Here is a 19,430-nt window from a genome sequence, read left to right on the forward strand (position 1 = left end):
TTTCCTCTAAACCGTACATATTCCTAACTCTTAAAATATTGTTTTTTTTTAAGACAACATTTAATTGATTTAGCAGATTGTATGCTCGAGTCGCACATTTATTTCCCTGTCAAGTAGGTTTAATTTGTACACATTAGAAAAAAAAGTTTTAAAAAAAAAGTGATTGCCTACCTTCCTAATCCTATCCTATTTTTTTGGCTGTGCCTATTTTACCTTAACCACACCTATTTTTTTTTTGGCCTAACAACAATCATTACCCATGCATGATGACAAAAATAATATATATGATATGATATGATATGATATGTTGACAGACTGGTACTTAGGCTGTTGAGCCTTTGTCTGATCTTTTGATCAGTTGCTATCCTAGCCTAACTTTGGGCTAGGTAACATACACGATCTTTTGACCGTGGCCTATTCTATCAACTTTTTCTTGGCTGGTGGGAATTTGTAGTGAGAGGCATACTGACATATATAATATATATGTAAAACAAAGATTCAGTTCAAATAAATGGCCTACAAAGTCCTGGTTTCCGGAACCTTACACCACCTTAACTGAAACCTTACACCACCTTAACTTCGAAATGTACGTTTTTTCTCAAGAAAAAACTAAAATACCCCTTTTAAATGCTAAATTCAACAAACCCCCAGCCCTGGTGAGACCACAGGCGAAGGTATCGTCCACTGGACTACTACTATCACAGAAAGTCGTCTTTCTGTGATAGTAGTAGTCCAGTGGACGATACCTTCGCCTGTGGTGAGACTCATGCATCGATCGAACTCTTTCCACTCCTCATACTCCAATCTTACAACTACATATAGTCTACACAGAGATATCCATAACTCAGAAGGACCAGCATCTTTTAAAAGCTCTTGTCCAAGCTAGCTTTGCCTACGACAGAAAACTTACTAGGACTGGCAGCGGTAAGCGCCAAGCGAAGCGTTGAGACAGAAGCACTTCAGGTCGCATCCAACCTCCCACGTCTGATCCTGAAAGTACTGCTTGCCTTCGTGCTCACACACCGCTGTCCACAAGAGATTGTGTCAGTATTGGCACACGCATACACTGACACATACTGTTTATACATTCTCTGTCATACTTGAGCCCGAGACTGTAGAGTATTCTACAGACTGCCAGAGCACTGACGCCAACTTTCGTTCTCCTGTCGGGGAGTATTCGTTGTTTACAATGCTTCACAGGGAGAAGCTAGAAATTGCTGCGGAGTGATGAAGTCACTTCTGAGTATTTCTAACCATGAGTCTTCCGTGTCTTTTATCCTCGCGCTGTGTTCATGTATCAACATATCACAAAAAAATGAGCAGAGAAAGGGGCACTTAATAGCGTACTGAGCGGACGGGATTTGTCAATGTGTGTGTGTGTGTGTGTGTGTGTGTGTGTTTTAGGCCTACACTGGCAACTTGGAGGCTGTGACGTAACAAGGCGGTTGGAGGCGAGCACTGAAGCAAGATACAGAGAGTATATTGATGAAGACTTGTGAACAGAAACTGGCAAACCACATAAAATAATTGCCTTCACGCTGACATGGACGAAAGTGGAATGACAAAGAGAGAGAGTAGAATATTTTTTTTTTTACCTGAAACGAGCCCCACGCTCAATGTCACAGTTTAATGTATTTGTTTCAAATCTCGTGTTTATTAAGACTGTCACGTTCATCAGACAGAACCTGAGGAATGCAGTGAAACGGAATTTGACACGTGTGAAAAACGTGCACCCGGCACAGGAGAGACTGAGGTCAGTGGGATACTGAGGCTCGTTCCGGGTTGAAATATACCCATTTTTGGTCGTGTCCCTCAAACATTTACTGTGGTTGAACAGGGATAGCAGTTAACCCTTTTAACACAAGATAGTACAAATCGTCTTGAACAAGTTTTCGTCTCAGTTTAGCACTATATAAAAGTTTGATTTTGTTTTTAAATCATGAAATACGCTAGCCCCTCGACCGGACTATAACTATTGGAACCTTTAATTTATGACAAACACAACAAAACCGTTACAATCACGGTACTTCGACCCAGTGGTATTTAAAGCGGACAGACAGACTAACCCTATGATACGGATAATGGACTTAACTCAAACAATTTGCCAACTTACTGGCAAGAACGCTGGCCAGGCATGGCAATGTGGAAAAGAAAGAGAATTTTGTGTTTTTTGTAACAAAAACCAACACGTGACAACAGAGAGCAGGACTTGAAAAACGAGAGATCTAAGTGCAGACAGACAGAAGGACAAGTTGACAAAGTGACAGACAGAGTGAATCCTATACACCCCAATTTTTGGGAGACTAATGAAAATCTTACCTATGTTGTGCGCATTGTGGGAAGGTCCCTTGGAAATCTGACTGGTTGTCACCCTCTGGTTGAAGTTACAGATAGTTTTCAGACAACACTCCTTTGGTGCTCCCACCAATGTGCACTCGGGTGGCAAGTCATGGTAAACAGGGCACCTGCACATAGGTGGTACAGGCAATGTTGTACATTTAGGTAATTACATGTGATTCTAAGTTTTGATTAGTCTCAGTATCGACTTGCAGCAGGTACTGAAAAAGTTACTTTTTATGTAGACAATCGGTCTCCTTAGCAAGTGTGAAATACGCCGCTCTGTAAAGGGCTAGTTACATTTTGTAGGGTATCTTTTAAGGTGAATCTGAGACATCCTCTTCCTGGCACATTCAGATATTATAATACGAGAACTTATAAGGCGCACATATCTCACCACAAGGCGACTCAAGGCGCACAATATATAGCGCGAACCACATTTAACTGTGCTCTTTACATATCAATTTCTGCCGTGTGAGATGGAATTTTGTACACAATATATCACGCATTCACATCGGCCAGTAAATCTTAAGCCATTACATTATAAACCAAACAACACCATGTTTTTTGGTCAGTGCGGTGACTGCCTAATAAGTAGCCTCAGCAATCACAAAACACACAAAATGACAGAAGCAGATCTATAAAGGTGAGATTCCCTGTAATTAAAAACCCTTACCTGTTGTAACAGCGGTACTGCCCCTCCTTGGCGTTTTCACAGACACACTCATAGTCGCAGCCATCCTGCCACCGTTCACTCTGAACGTACGCTTGTCCTTTGTACATACACTTTCCATCTGCACAATGTCAAAAAATTGCTCTTTTTGTTTTAAAGATTTTATTATTGATTACTTCTTTATTTTTTGGACAAAAGTCGTGTTTTCATTCCAATTAGTCTTATTCTCACGTGTACCACTAGTCAGGAAAATAACGCTCACTGACTGTTGTCTATATTTAGAGTGATCGATTACTTCCCTTTCGTTCTTGGATATTGTCATTAGTGATCATAACTAAAATAAGTGCTCTGCCTCACTGACTTGGTTATTCTTATGGTCGTTAACTTTGTATTCATCAGTTGGTATCTATCTGGCGTGTATGATATAATTGTGTACGTACGCTTTCTACTTACATCACATCTTAGAACACATATCACCTATTTTGCCGGTGTTATTTTCTAATACACTCTACCTAATCAAATCGGTTGCTATTTCAAGACTTAATAACTAGTCCTACGTGAGACTTCTCTTTACAATTCTGTGATAAGGGCAATATATGTATGTATATATATTCCTGTTCACTGTATTTTGACTATATCATTTAGACATGACATAACAAAAACCAGAAGGAAATAGGTAACTACTCACAGAAACCAAGTGTTGTTGCCCCTGCATCTGAAAGAAGCAACAACAACAACATTAGCACACTAAATTCAAGTCAACATCAAATCTCAGAAACAACACAAAACAAAACAACAACGAAAGGTACATCGACTCAATCGAGTGAGGTTAAGTGACCAAATATTGATGCAATACAGACAGACATAACACATACAAATGCCACAAAAGAGGTTTTTAAAACACATCCATCTTTGTGCATACACATACATCCTAACTGCACTAAAAACACATATCTTTTGCAGACACAGACAAACACGGACACACATGGAAGAAGGTATAACTATAAGTATCTTCTCGTTAAAACCGACCACAATATCCACAGAAGCGCTGACAGTTTTCGTATGCCCACTGTCTGTGTTGCGCGTCCAAACACACGTCTTCGCCATAGGTCTCACAGTGCTGAACCTTGTCCTCGCATGCAAGTTCTTGGGCAGCTGTTAACATACAGCAAAATCGCAATGATGCACTTCTCTTGCACGCTTCTTAAAGAAATGCTAAAGGTACGGTCCTTTCTATGCAAACGATTCGGCTCGTCATCTGAGATCTCTCAGTGCTTTAACATGGGATAAAACCACATATATACCAAATTCAACCGCCTGGTTGCTTTATATGCAGGGTGGGAATTTCTTGATTTATTTATTTTGGAACTGACACTGCCCACCCCAACTGCCCACTTTGACATAACAGAACCTTGCAACAATGTTTCATACAAACATTTTTTTTAAACACATGTAACCCCACCCACTCACCCCACCCACAAATGTCCACTTTGACATAAGTGAAAGAACTTTGCAACAATGTTTATAGATACAAAGCATGTAATACTCCCACCCAACTAACAAATGCCCCCTTTGCAACGATGTACCCATACACGTTTTATTACATTTAGTCAAGTTTTGACTAAATGTTTTAACATAGAGGGGGAATCGAGACAAGGGTCGTGGTGTATGTGTTTGTTTGTTTGTTTGTTTGCTTAACGCCCAGCCGACCACAAAGGGCCATATCAGGGCGGTGCTGCTTTGACATTTAACGTGCGCCACACACAAGACAGAAGTCGCAGCACAGGCTTCATGTCTCACCCAGTCACATTATTCTGACACCGGACCAACCAGTCCTAGCACTAACCCCATAATGCCAGACGCCAGGCGGAGCAGCCACTAGATTGCCAATTTTAAAGTCTTAGGTACATGTATGACCCGACCGGGGTTCGAACCCGCGACCTCCCGATCACGGGGCGGACGCCTTACCACTAGGCCAACCGTGCCGGTCTGTGGTGTTTGTGTGTGTGTGTGTGTGTGTGTGTCTGTGTGTCTGTGTGTCTGTGTGTGTGTGTGTCCGTGTGTGTGTGTGTCTGTGTCTGTGTGTGTGTGTGTAGAGCGATTCAGAGTAAACTACTGGACCGATATTTATGAAATTTTACATGAGAGTTCCTGGGTATGATATCCCCAGATTTTTTTTCATTTTTTGGATAAATGTCTTTGATGACGTCATATCCGGCTTTTTGTAAAAGTTGAGGCGGCACTGTCACACCCTCATTTTTCAATCAAATTGATTGAACATTTTGTAAAGCAATCTTCGACAAAGGCCGGACTTCGGTATTGCATTTCAGCTTGGTGGCTTAAAAATTAATTAATGACTTTGGTCATTAAAAATCTGAAAATTGTAAAAAAATTTTTTTTATATAAAACGATCCAAATTTACGTTCATCTTATTCTACATCATTTCCTGATTCCAAAAACATATAAATATGTTATATTTGGATTAAAAACAAGCTCTGAAAATTAAAAATATAAAAATGATGATCAAAATTAAATTTCCTAAATCGATTCAAAAACAATTTCATCTTATTCCTTGTCGGTTCCTGATTCCAAAAACATATAGATATATCATATTTGGATTAAAAACACGCTCAGAAAGTTAAAATGAAGAAAGGCACAGAAAAGCGTGCTATGCAGCACAGCGAAACCACTACCGCGCTAAACAGGCTCGTCAGTTTCACTCCGTTTTGCACAAGCGGCGGACTACGGTCATTGTGAAAAAATGCAGCGCGTTCAGTTTCATTCTGTGAGTTCCACAGCTTGACTAAATGTAGTAATTTCGCCTTACGCGACTTGTAGTGTTTGCTCTAAAGGCGCTCCTTCATTGAGCCCGAAGTCGACTTTCCAAAGACTTCGCGAAGTCTTTTTTTACATTTAGTCAAGTTTTGACTAAATGTTTTAACATAGAGGGGGAATCGAGACGAGGGTCGTGGTGCATGTGTGTGTGTGTGTGTGTGTGTGTGTGTGTGTGTGTGTCTGTCTGTGTGTGTGTGTGTGTAGAGCGATTCAGACTAAACTACTGGACCGATCTTTATGAAATTTGACATGAGAGTTCCTGGGTATGATATCCTCAGACGTTATTTTCATTTTTTTCGATAAATGTCTTTGATGACGTCATATCCGGCTTTTCGTGAAAGTTGAGGCGGCACTGTCACGCTCTCATTTTTCAACCAAATTGGTTGAAATTTTGGTCAGGTAATCTTCGACGAAGCCCGGACTTCGGTATTGCATTTCAGCGTGGTGGCTTAAAAATTAATTAATGACTTTGGTCATTAAAAATCTGACAATTGTAAAAAAAAATAATTTTTATAAAACGATCCTAATTTACGTTTATCTTATTCTCCATCATTTGCTGATACCAAAAACGTATAAATATGTTATATTTGGATTAAAAACAAGCTCTGAAAATTAAAAATATAAAAATTATGATCAAAATTAAATTTTCGAAATCAATTTAAAAACACTTTCATCTTATTCTCGGCTTGTCGGTTCCTGATTCCAAAAATATATAGATATGATATGTTTGGATTAAAATCACGCTCAGAAAGTTAAAACGAAGAGAGATACAGAAAAGCGTGCTATCCTTCTCAGCGCAACTACTACCCCGCTCTTCTTGTCAATTTCACTGCCTTTGCCACGAGCGGTGGACTGACGATGCTACGAGTATACGGTCTTTCTGAAAAATTGCATTGCGTTCAGTTTCAATCTGTGAGTTCGACAGCTTGACTAAATGTTGTATTTTCGCCTTACGCGACTTGTTTTATTTTACCGAACACTCAGTGCTAAAGCTTTGTGCAGGCTGCTTCGCGAAGTCAACTTTGCCCAGTTAAGGACAGGCTTGAATCTATTACTGTAAAACTACTGTTGATCTGAACTAAAAGCAACTGACCCTTGCAGTATCCACAGCGTTTGAGGCAATTGGTACGGGCCCACTGCTCGTAGTCTGTGCAGGATCTCTCATTATAGTCATAGCAGTTGCTGAGTTGATCGGTACAAGAATCTGCTGTAACAGCAGAACCTGGAAAACAATAACTATCGGTGACTTCTTTTAAAAGTATAAAGCTTAACAAGCACATTCATTCTATTCTGTTTGTGTAATGTGTGTGTTTTCTTCTACTGCATAAAATTTCATCTTTTTCAATACTTTAACCAAACAACAAATTATTAAATAAGTGGAAAACCATTGACACTTTTGTTTGACAATAACTGTCTTACTCATTTTCAAGGGGAAAATAGAACAAAGTGTAAAGTTTCAATTACCTGGTGGAATGGTAGGCTCAGGGGTGATCATCGCTTGCACTGAAATCATGACAGTGGAAAAAAGCTTCTTTTTTCATCCCAGTAGAATAAGGTGCACTCATGCACTAGTAGTTGTAAATACAAACTGATACAAAATTCACATTGAATAGCTAAGATGTTCTTATACATTTAAGTCACCAAAAGTACATCTCATTTCAAGCAAGTGTCATACTTACAACGGGTCCGTTTTGTGCTAAACTTTCTTTGCTCTACAAGACAGTGATTGTAATGTTATTCAACGAGAGAAAACAATCAAATGGCAAACAACATCAAAGTATGTCAAGTAAAGGCAGTCTCTGTTACATCAAGAGATTAACAACGAACAAATCTAGAAATCATTCTGCAAAACAAGAGACTATGATCACAACAACAAACAAACAAACAAACAAACAAACAAACAAACTAAAAAAAACACCACAAAAGTGGACCAGACTATCCACCACCACACCAACCAAATCAAATAACACAAACTTGTTCTTCCATGTTCGTAATGTTGATTGCAAGTTTGTTTTGAAGATACAACCATAAGCCGTACGCTTGTTCTTTTCACTTTACGACAATGAAAATCTCATGAACATGTAAAACATTAATAAAACATTGTTTAAACCAATATCACAAACTTACTGGTACAGGCAGCATTCAAAATGTCAGTAGATTTAGCTTGGAGGTCTTTGTAGTTGGTGACCTTGAAGACGTAGTCCGAGTCTGGGTCGTTGGCGATGTTCTGAAGCTCTGGGTCGTTAACGTTGTTGCCCACACCCACAGCGATGACACCGACGTTGCTCTGTCGAAGACTGTCTGCTGCTGCCAGGGTCTTGGCCGAGTCAACTGACTGGCCGTCTGTGATCACTATGGACACTCTGGGAACCTGCCAATGTGAGATTCCTTTTAATTACTGAAACTTGTCAAAAATGCATATAAAATGTGTGATACACTTCAGCATTTAAGGTAGAGCTTTAAAAGTGCTGTGCCAAATTCATCCCCACCTACACACACACCCTCATCCCTACCCCAAAAGGTTAATATATACCCCAACATGAAAAGATGACTACAGTTTAGAATTTTTCACGTATGGCCCTATCCCCTCCCACCTAAAAGAAAACAACAAACAAAAAACAACTAAACCATTTTTCGCGCGTTCCTTTTCTCTTCTTCTTCGTTCATGGGCTGAAACTCCCACGCTCATTCATGTTTTTGCACGAGTGGGTTTTTACACGTATGACCGGTTTTACCCCGCCATTCAGGCAGAATATGCCGATTTCGGGGGAAGCATGCTGGGTATTTTCATGTTTCTGTAACCCACCACATTCTGGCATGGATTACAGGATCTTTTCCGTGAGTACTTGGTCGTGTGCTTGCGTGTACACACGAAAGGGGATAAGGCACAAGCAGGTCTGCACATAAGTTGACCTGGGAGATCGCACAAGCCACCAGGCGCGGCCGGGATTCGAACCCGCGTCCTTCCGCATAGGAGGCCGATGTCTTATCCACTCGGCCAATGCGCCCGTCTCTTCGCCCGTTCAAGAACTACTCTAAAGCTCATCAACAGACACGACACTCCATAACACAGCACGTGCCACTCACGTCAGTACGAGCCCCTCCGTCCTTGGTGAAGACGTTGGTGCCAGCGTACCGAAGAGCATCTCCAGTGTTGGTCCCACCGCCAATGAACTGCAGGTTCTCCACAGCCTTCAGCACTGCCATGCGGTCACTGTACATGTTGAGGGGGAACTCCAGACTGGGGTGGCCAGCGAACTGCACCATGCCAAGCTGAACCTACAGAATACGGAATACAGAATAATTTATTGCCCAATTTTAAGAATTCGTTTTGACAATTGCGGGTTTCACTCCATTCACTCCAGCCAAGCACACCCAACACACGCAGCTATAAAACAATTTGTGTCCAATTTGAGCTTGATGTCATCTTCTTTAGTGTACAATTCGTCTATTTGCGAATGAAGTAGAAGGACAATTTTGGGAGACGCCATCTGCGGTTTTCTGTTAACAATATATTGGAAGAAAATCTTGATAGAAGAAGAAAACCCACATTTTAAGACAAGACGATGAACTGAATTCATTTGATAGAAAATCTTCGAGACTGGAATGTCCAGGGTGCCATATCTAGGCTTTATGTTGACCAGTGCAGTACACTTTATATCTAGCTAAACATAAATCTCAAGACAACGGGAACGCAGAAAAAGAAGAAAAATATGTTGAAGACAATTTTTGGTACGAAACCCTCACTTGGCCAAGGCTATTCGTATGCTCAAGAAGAGCTTACCTGATCCTGGCCTACGGGCAGTTGTACTGTGAGGTCCTTGACAAAGTCCTCCATGTGCTCGAAGTCCACCTGGCCCAGACTGGATGAGGAGTCGACCAACAGCACCAGGTCTGCTTTGGTGAGGCAGCCTTCAAAGTCACATGGCAGAAAAGATACGTGTTTAAAAATAACATACCGGAAGAATCAACGGTTAAATTTGCTTTCCACGCTTACATATACCTGAACTATTTGTTTGTTTGTTTGTTTGCTTAACGCCCAGTCCACCACGAAGGGTGATATCAGGGCGGTGCTGCTTTGACATTTAACGTGCGCCACACACAAGACAGAAGTCGCAGCACAGGCTTCATGTCTCACCCAGTCACATTATTCTGACACCGGACCAACCAGTCCTAGCACTAACCCCATAATGCCAGACGCCAGGCGGAGCAGCCACTAGATTGCCAATTTTAAAGTCTTAGGTATGACCCGCTCACTGTGCGGACGCCTTACCACTAGGCCACCGTGTTGCGGTACCTGAAGTATGATATTACATAATAGTTATAATATGATTGGTGAGAAACCCCCCGCGGGTTAGGGGGAAGAATCTACCCGATGCTCCCCAGCATGTCGTAAGAGGCGACTAACGGATTCTGTTTCTTCTGTTTCTTGTATAGAATATAGTCAATGTTTGTAAAGATTTTAGTCAAGCAGTATGTAAGAAATGTTAAGTCCTTTGTACTGGAAACTTGCATTCTCCCAGTAAGGTCATATATTGTACTACGTTGCAAGCCCCTGGAGCAATTTTTTGATTAGTGCTTTTGTGAACAAGAAACAATTAACAAGTGGCTCTATCCCATCTCCCCCTTTCCCCGTCGCAATATAACCTTGAACGGTTGAAAACGACGTTAAACACCAAATAAAGAAAGAAAGAATTGGTGAGAAACGTACCGAAAATGACGCAGTTGTCACTCTCTGTTCTGACACAAACAGCAACGGGAGAAACATACAGGCTTTAAGAGAATGCATCGTAACTGACTGTCTAATACGATGAACAAACAAGGTAAACTCGATATGAAACAGCCACTACATCAGCCAGCAAATTCAGCTATTCAATCTTGCCCAATATTCTAACAACAGAGTCATTAAAGAAGTGTTGGAGGTTGGTTGGTAGTTATTGTTTATCGTCTCTTCAGCAGTTTGTGGTATTGGAGGTGCAAGAATGTGGAACGTATATGCACAGCAAAGCAACAACAACAAAAAGAAGATGATGGCGATACGAAAGGACGACGTAGAACAATGGTAACATTTTGAACTTACTAGTGGGTTTCGGCAACGTATTTTCTGAGACAGGGATTTCTGAAAACAACAGAAAAACAAACATGAATAAAAAAAATTAAAAAAATTAAGAAACCAAGATAGGTCCATAAATGGATAAGTCAGTAAAACTACAATATAAACTATTCTTTACCACTTCGACCTATTGCTTCTTTAACGTGAACGAACAGCATACATAAACAAACACACATGAGTGTTCTTCTCTTAGCATATAACCACGTCATGTCCCAATTAGACACTAGTTCTGGGGACAGAAATATTAAGTTAGGATAGCATGTTCTTCTTTAACATAAACTCAGAAAAAGTAGCAATTGCAACAAAATGCCTTCCTAATGGAGCTCCAAAATCACAAAATATCATGCAAGCTCTTGTCACAGGTCCCGCACTGCTATGCACAGGACAGACACTGGCATGTCGTTTAGGTCACTGGCAGTCCGCAAGTCGGCAGAATTGCCAAACTGTTTCTCGGTGGGGAAAAGTAAGGTGACGTCAAGAACTGCCGAAAACGTCCGAATATTGCCGACATTTTTACGGCCATTTCAAATATTTACCGACTAATAAATAAATCCCAGAAACAACCGTAGTGTGACACTCACCGTTACTGATCCTAGAGGACAGCGTTGGCACAAGGTTGATGAGGGAAGAGAAAGTGTCTGCCCGTAACACATATCTGGAACTGGGATCACTGGCAATCTGCAGACAAAATAATGTCAAACTTGTCATGCCATGAAACTGATGTCTTAAGACAGATTCAGAAGTTCTTGTACATACTATTTTATCCAACTTTACGAATAATTCTTACATTTTAGCAATGAGTTTCAGTTTGAGCTGCGGGCTTTTATGCGAGTACCTACAGAATTTTGTCTTTTTGCATCGGGCTTTATACACACACACACTCCCGTCCCAAGAAAAAGGAAGGGTTGGTTTGAAGTTGATTGGAAAGGCAGATTATTGAACAGAGAGAACATTAATAAAGGTTCAGCAGAGACTAGGCTGAGGTATACTATATTATAGGTAGAGACATACGCCCAGAGACCGTAGAATGCAGTCTCTGATACGATCTACGCCTTCGTCACCGAAGAAAAAGGCCTAAAACACTTACCTTTGCAAGTTGGTTCTTCTCAACACCTCCCCCAACTCCAACGTTGAAGATGGTGATGCCCTGGTTGTGGGCGTTCTGTGCCTCCTGCAGAAGCTTTCCTGGATCGGCCGATGGACCGTCTGTGACATGCACTATGACGTGTGGAGCATCGTTCCTCGCACCATTCTGCTGGCTGAAGCTTGTCTGTGAGGATACACAAGAAATTACACGTGAGAGGTTCCTGCATATATAGGAGATGTTGCATCAGCAGTTTTGTTCACCTGTTCGCGTTTGACCACAAGTGCACTATATAATGGACGGAATTCTTCAGGAAAATTTTGTGGCAAACAATACGGATAAAACCAAAAGGTATCAATTAATTAATTAATTATACAGTCGTCCCGATGTCAGATACGTCCAGACTGTGCTCAGGAATTAAGAACAAGGTGAACTAGAAGCTCCCTCTTTTGACAATTGAACTGGTTTCGGAGGTCAGCTACTGATAACAGAGAGAGAGAGAGAGAGAGAGAGAGAGAGAGAGAGAGAGAGAGAGAGAGAGAGAGAGAGAGAGAGAGAGAGAGGGAGGGAGAGAGAGAGAGGGGGGAGAGAGGGGGGAGAGAGAGGGATAAAAGAGAGAGAGAGAAAAAGGAGAGAGAGAGAGGGGGGGAAAAGAAAGAGAGAGAGAGAGAGGGGGGCGGGAGAGAAAGAGAGAGAGATTGAGAGAGAGAGATTGAATGAGAGAGACAGACAGACAGACAGACAGACAAAACAGGCTGACCCCTGACGATAAGTAACTATTTCTCACTTGGTAGGCATACTGTATGGCCTGTGCCGCATCAGCCGTGCCCCCATGAAAGCTCATAGCCTTGAGGCGCTCCGTCAGCAGCGTGACGTCACTAGCTTCGTTGAGGAAGAACTCGTTGTGGGCACCGTCGCCATAGGAGACCACGCCAACCTGTACCAATAGAGTAATGCATGTTTACATTTCAAATCAACACATCACGGGATAAGATTGTCCGGGCCTACGGTAAATCTGTTTAATGTAAACTACATTGACGTTATATTGGCGTAATATGCCGTTGATACGTGTCTCTCTCTCTCTCTCTCTCTCTCTCTCTCTCTCTCTCTCTCTCTCTCTCTCTCTCTCTCTCTCTCTCTTTCTCTTTGACTCTCTCTGTCTTCTGTTTCTGTCTCTTTCTTTCTCTCTCTCTCTCACACACACACACACACACACACACACACACACACACACACACACACACACACACACACACACACACTCTCTCTCTCTCTCTCTTCCCCCCTCCTTCCCCCTCCTTCCCCCTCCCACCTTTCTCCCTCTCTCTCCTTCTCTCTCCCTCTCTCTCTCACTGTCAATCCCACGTCTCACCTGTATGTTGTCCGGTCCTATTGTCCACTGTTGCACCAGGGACAGGAGCATGGAGCGTAACGCCTCCCACTCATCTTGACCCACTGTGTCCGCACCGTCCAGCACAAACACAACGTCGGCCTGGGACTCCCATACTGCCGGACAGTCACCAGTCGGGTCAGGATGTATACATGTTATCACAGGTTTATGATCTTACAAGTTCCTACTATCCTCCGTTGGTCATAGAGCGTCGACTGCATGTAATGGTCGTTAACCCCTTCTCATTAACGGACCTCTGATGTTGTCGCCCTGACGGTGAAACCATTGAGGGCACAGGTATCTATGGATGGACCTATAGTGTATAGGAGGGAGGGGTACCGGGCCGGCCGGGCGGAGTCGTGGGGGTCTCTTCCCCCAGATGCTGTTAAAATTGAGCATTTGAAAGGGGTATTTTGGGTGTCTCGTTGAGAAAAAATAATGTACATTTGCCGGGTAAGTGGGGAGGGGATGGGGGCTTCCGGAACCCAGGAACTCCTCCTCCCCTCAAGCCCTGGGGCATGTTCCCAGGTGTTTCCCCGACTTGTCTCGTGGTACTTTTGACCGCATATCTTTATACGGTCGAACCTGTTTATAACGACCACCCAAGGGACCAACCCAAAATGTTTTTATAGACAGGTGGTCGCTATGGAAAGGTGGCATTATTGGGGAAAAACTTGTCGGGGCTGGCCGCGATAGGCAGTTGGTCGTTATCTAGAGGAGGTCGCCTGGGCAGGTTGGACAGTATTAAAATGCCTGGATGTTCGCTTCTGTCCAGTCTTCTACACATTATAATCATGAGCCAAAATTGATAAGAACTCGTGTCAACTTTTGAATCTACAGTAAACCATTGCCTAAAATGGATAGGTCTGAAATGAATCTAAAACACAGAAGCTACTTTTGATTATTTTTTTTTAAAGACTGGAAATTTAGACGTGGGTTGTGGTGTTTGTGAGTGTGTGTGCGAGTGTGCGGGTGTGTGTGTGTGTGTGTGTGTGTGTGTGTGTGCCGTGTGTGTGTGTGTGTGTGTGTGTGTGTGCACGGTGTGTGTGTGTGCCGTGTGTGTGTGTGTGTGTGAGCCGTTTACGTAAACATAGCTTGAAGCTTCTATGCTACGGGTCACCCCGACTTCTGTGAAAAGTAAGGCAGAATATGAGGCATTCTTCATAGTTTTAGACTCACATGTCGTGTTCAACTCGAATAACTCAAACTAGGCACCAAGAATTAATAGAAGCTCTATACAGGAGCAAGAAACTGCAATCAGGAAACATACTGGGGGTTCCTAAATTGTCTTTCGGCCCTTCAAGTTAACCCGGATATCTGTTCTATAGTCCAGTTCGAAAGCCCTGACTGCGTGGGATGAAAATAGTTTACTATCAAGAACATGATGTCAGATAATGGTGGTTGATGTGAACAAACAGCTGAGGCAGTACCGAACGAAAATCATATGCACCGTCAACAGCAGCCATTGAAGACGTCATTCGCAACAACACACAAAAAAGTACCACAAAATTACTTTTTATATTTGTCTTCGATAAGGACCGCAAAAGAATGAGAGATAGACAGAGAGTGAGTGTGTGTGTGTGTGTGTGTGTGTGTGGGGGGGGGTGTTTGCTAACATTTCCGGTCTATCCTTTCTCGTTATCTGTCTGTGTCGTTTTTTATTGTATGCTACTATAGTGCTTTGTGCATTTCCCAATTCTGATGCTGTGACATAAACAAAAATAATAAAAAGAACGAACGGAGTTACCTGTCTAAATCGGGAAGTCACATTTCCTGTCAGATAACACTAAACAAGCAATCATACAGACAGACAGACAGACAGACGGACGGACGGACGGACGGACAGAAACCCAAAGACATGCGTTCTTGTTGACACATTTTACAAGCAGCTAATTAGCCTACGATTCCAGGTGCACAATAAAAGCGCTGTTCTTGTCCACAATAACATGTCTTTGGGGTTCCAGACGTAATTCCTCGATTGAACAATTTTGCAACGAATACCAAAGGTCCTTTCCGTGAAAATAGTTCTGCTCATTTTCAAGATCTGCTATAGTGTGTGGCTTTTGAAAAATTGATTAATTCAAAAAAATTCCGACTCTACACAGAAAGCATTCAGGCTATTGATTTTTGACACTTGTCCAAGCAGAAAGATGGTCTTTGGGCACATGAAAAAGCCTGACCAGATTTAAGATAATTAGTCGAATAGTTAACACGAAAAGGACAACGCTCCAAACTGAAGTGTTCCAGTTTTGAACACACTTAATGTAACCAGTTTTGAACACACTTAATGTAACCAGTTTTGAACACACTTAATGTAACCAGTTTTGAACACACTTAATGTAACCAGTTTTGAACACACTTAATGTAACCGGTTTTGAACACACTTAATGTAACCAGTTTTGAACACACTTAATGTAACCAGTTTTGAACACACTTAATGTAACCAGTTTTGAACACACTTAATGTAACCAGTTTTGAACACACTTAATGTAACCAGTTTTGAACACACTTAATGTAACCAGTTTTGAACACATTTAATGTAACCAGTTTTGAACACACTTAATGTAACCAGTTTTGAACACACTTAATGTAACCAGTTTTGAACACACTTAATGTAACCAGTTTTGACCACAGTGTGACATAGTCAATATTTCTACCAGCAAAAGTAGCACACAGGGTAACACAAGTGTTCATTAACAGAAAGAGTGCTCAAAAGGGTATTACTTTAATTTAGAGTGCATGTGTTGGAATGCCTGCATGAACATCCGTGTACAACAAATTCTTCATGATTGTGACAGGGTAAGAGAAAACCTGACATAAGTCGCAGCAACCTTTCAAGCCACACATTGAAATCCGTCGGTATAAGAACATTCATGTTCAGATTTTGATGTATTTTGGCTCTATTGAGTTTAAAGACACACTCCTTGTTTGGATCCCCATCTCAGATCTTCTTCTTCTTCTTCTTCTTCTTCTTCTTCGTTCATGGGCTTAGACTCCCACGTTCACTCATGGTTTTAGCACGAGTGGATTTTTACGTGTATGACCGTTTTTACCCCGCCATTTAGGCAGCATACGCCGATTTCGGGGGAGGCATGCTGGGTATTTTCGTGTTTCTATAACCCACAGAACTCTGACATGGATTACAGGATCTTTTCCGTGCGCACTTGGTCTTGTGCTTGCGTGTACACACGAAGGGGGTTAAGTCACTAGCAGGTCTGCACATAAGTTGACCTGGGAGATCGGAAAAATCTCCACTCTTAACCCACCAGGCGGCAGCGACCGGGATTCGAACTCACGACCTCCCGATTCGGAGGCCGACGTCTTACCACCACGCCACTGCGCCCGTCATCACAAATCTGACAAGACTTATACACGTCATGGGATCAAACCATCCCTCCAGTTGGTCTCATACCACAAATTAACACCCTGACCGATGGCTGTCGTGAGTTGAATATTTAAATTAATTAATTCCTAAAAAAAACAACAATTAAATCCCTTTGTCTACCAAGAGCACACAGGCTGTTGCTATTTGATAAGTGACCAAGTGGAGGGATGTTCTTAATCCATGCCGAGGCCTAGGCAGATCTGAGACGGTGGGCCAAATCGTATTTACGGAGGAGTACGTATGCCTTTTATCTACTACGTCAATACTAGTTTTGCGAATTCAAAACCTTAAATGACTAAGTTTCCTTTTTTTAAAAATAATTATGATAACGTTTTCAGTATGGAATGTCGAACCATTATTCTTATTTTCCTAAATCGTCTGTACCGGGCAGTTTTTAAACTTACAAAGGTAGCAGGAATCTGATTTTTGCATGTAGGTCTGTATCTTTTGTGCAAGTTTATAATTATGATTAAACTATCATTCTGTCAAATAAATCGATGATACTAAGTTTCCATGTGCATTTTATTCTGTCATTTTGATTTTTGAGTTGAGATGATGATCTATTACGCGTTTTGAACGCATACATTCAGAAGCAAGTAACGGCGAATAAAGTCTCTGTCCTTCTGTCTCTCTCAATGTCTCTGTCTCTCTCACTGTCTCTGTCTCTTTGTCTATGTCTCTGTCTCAGAACACACACCCACAAACCCACCCACCCCCCCCCACACACACACACACCCACATGCGCGCACCTACACACACACACACACTCACACGCACACACACACACACAAATACACACACACACACGCACATACACACACACACACACACACACACACACACACACACACAAACGCACAATAATAGATAGCATGAAGGCACAGTCCTTCCTGGGTCAACAATTCTGCTCACCGTCTGAAATCTAGCCAGGCTTTTACATGGTAAATCTTTCTATGAATTAATTTCTTAAAAAGCCACCAGAGGCTTTTGAGAAGTAAATTCATAATAAAAGGATCACTTTGCGCAGGGAAAAAATCAGGATGTTCATTTTTGGTATGTGTCCAATTTGAGGGGTGCTTTTATCCGATGTAAAAACCTGGGCAGATATTAGATCAGAACAGAATCGTTTACATGGAATTTAGGCTTGTGCCTTTTCAGGCCCAAACTCCTAATGATGCTTACTGTCTCCTCGAGCTGTCCTGAGTTGACACGACAAGACCAGCAGAGCGACAGCTAAACAAGGTCGCAGGATCATGTCTGTCTTTGATGCACGTGCTGATGAGACAGCACACTGTCAGTGAAAGATTTGTTCTTTGTGCACAGTATGGAAAGAAAACGCCGGGCTCTACAACGACCCCGAACACACCTCACAACACATATGGCGGACGACAAGACCCGTTTTGATTCGAGATTGCTTGAACGATGCGGCGGTTAATTTATACATGTCGAGATAATACTATTTCTTAACCGGTCACGTGATGTGGATGCCGTCTTCAGGTCAGGAGATAAGAATGAAGATCGACGACCACAGTGGAACCTACATTTTAAGACCTCGAAAAATCAAATGAAAATGAGGTCTTCATCGGGAGGGTGTCTCAAAATGGAGGTTGATTTAATTTAGCGCAGAGATTGTGAACAGAAAAATCTGATAAAGCAAGGTCCTAAAAGGGGGAAGTCTCAAATAGGGGGAGATTGAAAAGGAGGGTTCCACAGAATGACATGGAAGAGTTGCAGACGGATCTGTCCCGATTTGACCTGTGCCGTGCTCAATATGGTGCCGTAACCCTTTCTGGACTTATGCAAAGCCGGTGCACATGGGCATGTCATGTAGGTAGTATGCGATTGCTAGTGCTGATGTACGTGTTAGAAGTTTGTACACACACAGACACACACACACACACACACACTGGCACACACACACACTGACACACACACGCATACACACACGCACGCACGCACGCATGCACACACACACACACACACACACACACACACACCATTGACACGGATTAACATATCAACAACAACAATAAACATTGTCATCATTTTCACGAGTTTTCATTCACAAGCACCTGGGAAATAAATCTCATGTTCCCCGGGGAATAAATCCCCGGTTACCATAGTTGCAAGAAGCCCTATTACATGGATAATCAAAAGCAAACCCAATAGAAACGCTCGAGGATTCTTCGGCTCTTTTCATTGGCGTTTCCCCAGACCTAAACAGACGACACGACACTGCTTTGCAAAGTTCCAAAAACCAACTGGCAAACTGGCAAAAGTAAACAAAAAAACAAAACTACTTCAATAAATTCGTCACAAACAAATCAAACCTACCGATATGTTATGTCTTCTTACAAAGTCATGGAGTGCGTGTATCTTTGTGTGAGAAACACAGGGCCGGACTAGGCGAAGAGGGGGGGGGGGGGGGGTTGCCAGTGGTGGCCCAGGGGGACATCCCCCCTGGCGGCAGGGGCGGATCAGTTCATTTTATGACTGGTTTTTTTCAAAAGTATATTGTGAAGATATGGGTGTGAAGGCGCGGAGCGCCGAGCCGACGGCGCGAAGCGCCTAGCTTGCTAGGGGGGTCCGGGGGCATGCTCCCCGGAAAATTTT

The 19,430-nt window shown here is 42.3% G+C and overlaps 1 protein-coding gene across 1 annotated transcript in view; it reads right to left on the bottom strand.

Annotated features, from left to right (window-relative positions):
* Positions 1–18,228, bottom strand: part of LOC138978297 (uncharacterized) — an 86,483-nt gene extending 68,255 nt beyond the window's left edge. The window contains exons 1-16 of the mRNA XM_070351018.1: positions 18,000–18,228; positions 13,415–13,548; positions 12,830–12,979; positions 12,046–12,228; positions 11,540–11,636; positions 10,926–10,964; positions 9,630–9,757; positions 8,933–9,124; positions 7,973–8,216; positions 7,310–7,348; positions 6,939–7,067; positions 4,040–4,165; positions 3,699–3,725; positions 3,014–3,131; positions 2,320–2,465; positions 911–1,025 (exon numbers count right to left, since the gene is read on the bottom strand). Of these exons, the coding sequence (XP_070207119.1) occupies positions 911–1,025; positions 2,320–2,465; positions 3,014–3,131; positions 3,699–3,725; positions 4,040–4,165; positions 6,939–7,067; positions 7,310–7,348; positions 7,973–8,216; positions 8,933–9,124; positions 9,630–9,757; positions 10,926–10,964; positions 11,540–11,636; positions 12,046–12,228; positions 12,830–12,979; positions 13,415–13,548; positions 18,000–18,072 (1,940 nt within the window). The 5' untranslated portion in view covers positions 18,073–18,228. The remainder of the gene's footprint in view (positions 1–910; positions 1,026–2,319; positions 2,466–3,013; positions 3,132–3,698; positions 3,726–4,039; positions 4,166–6,938; positions 7,068–7,309; positions 7,349–7,972; positions 8,217–8,932; positions 9,125–9,629; positions 9,758–10,925; positions 10,965–11,539; positions 11,637–12,045; positions 12,229–12,829; positions 12,980–13,414; positions 13,549–17,999) is intronic.
* Positions 18,229–19,430: the final 1,202 nt, after the last annotated feature.

This window comes from Littorina saxatilis, linkage group LG1 (genome assembly GCF_037325665.1).
Source record: "Littorina saxatilis isolate snail1 linkage group LG1, US_GU_Lsax_2.0, whole genome shotgun sequence".
In the NCBI taxonomy this organism is placed as follows: domain Eukaryota; kingdom Metazoa; phylum Mollusca; class Gastropoda; order Littorinimorpha; family Littorinidae; genus Littorina; species Littorina saxatilis.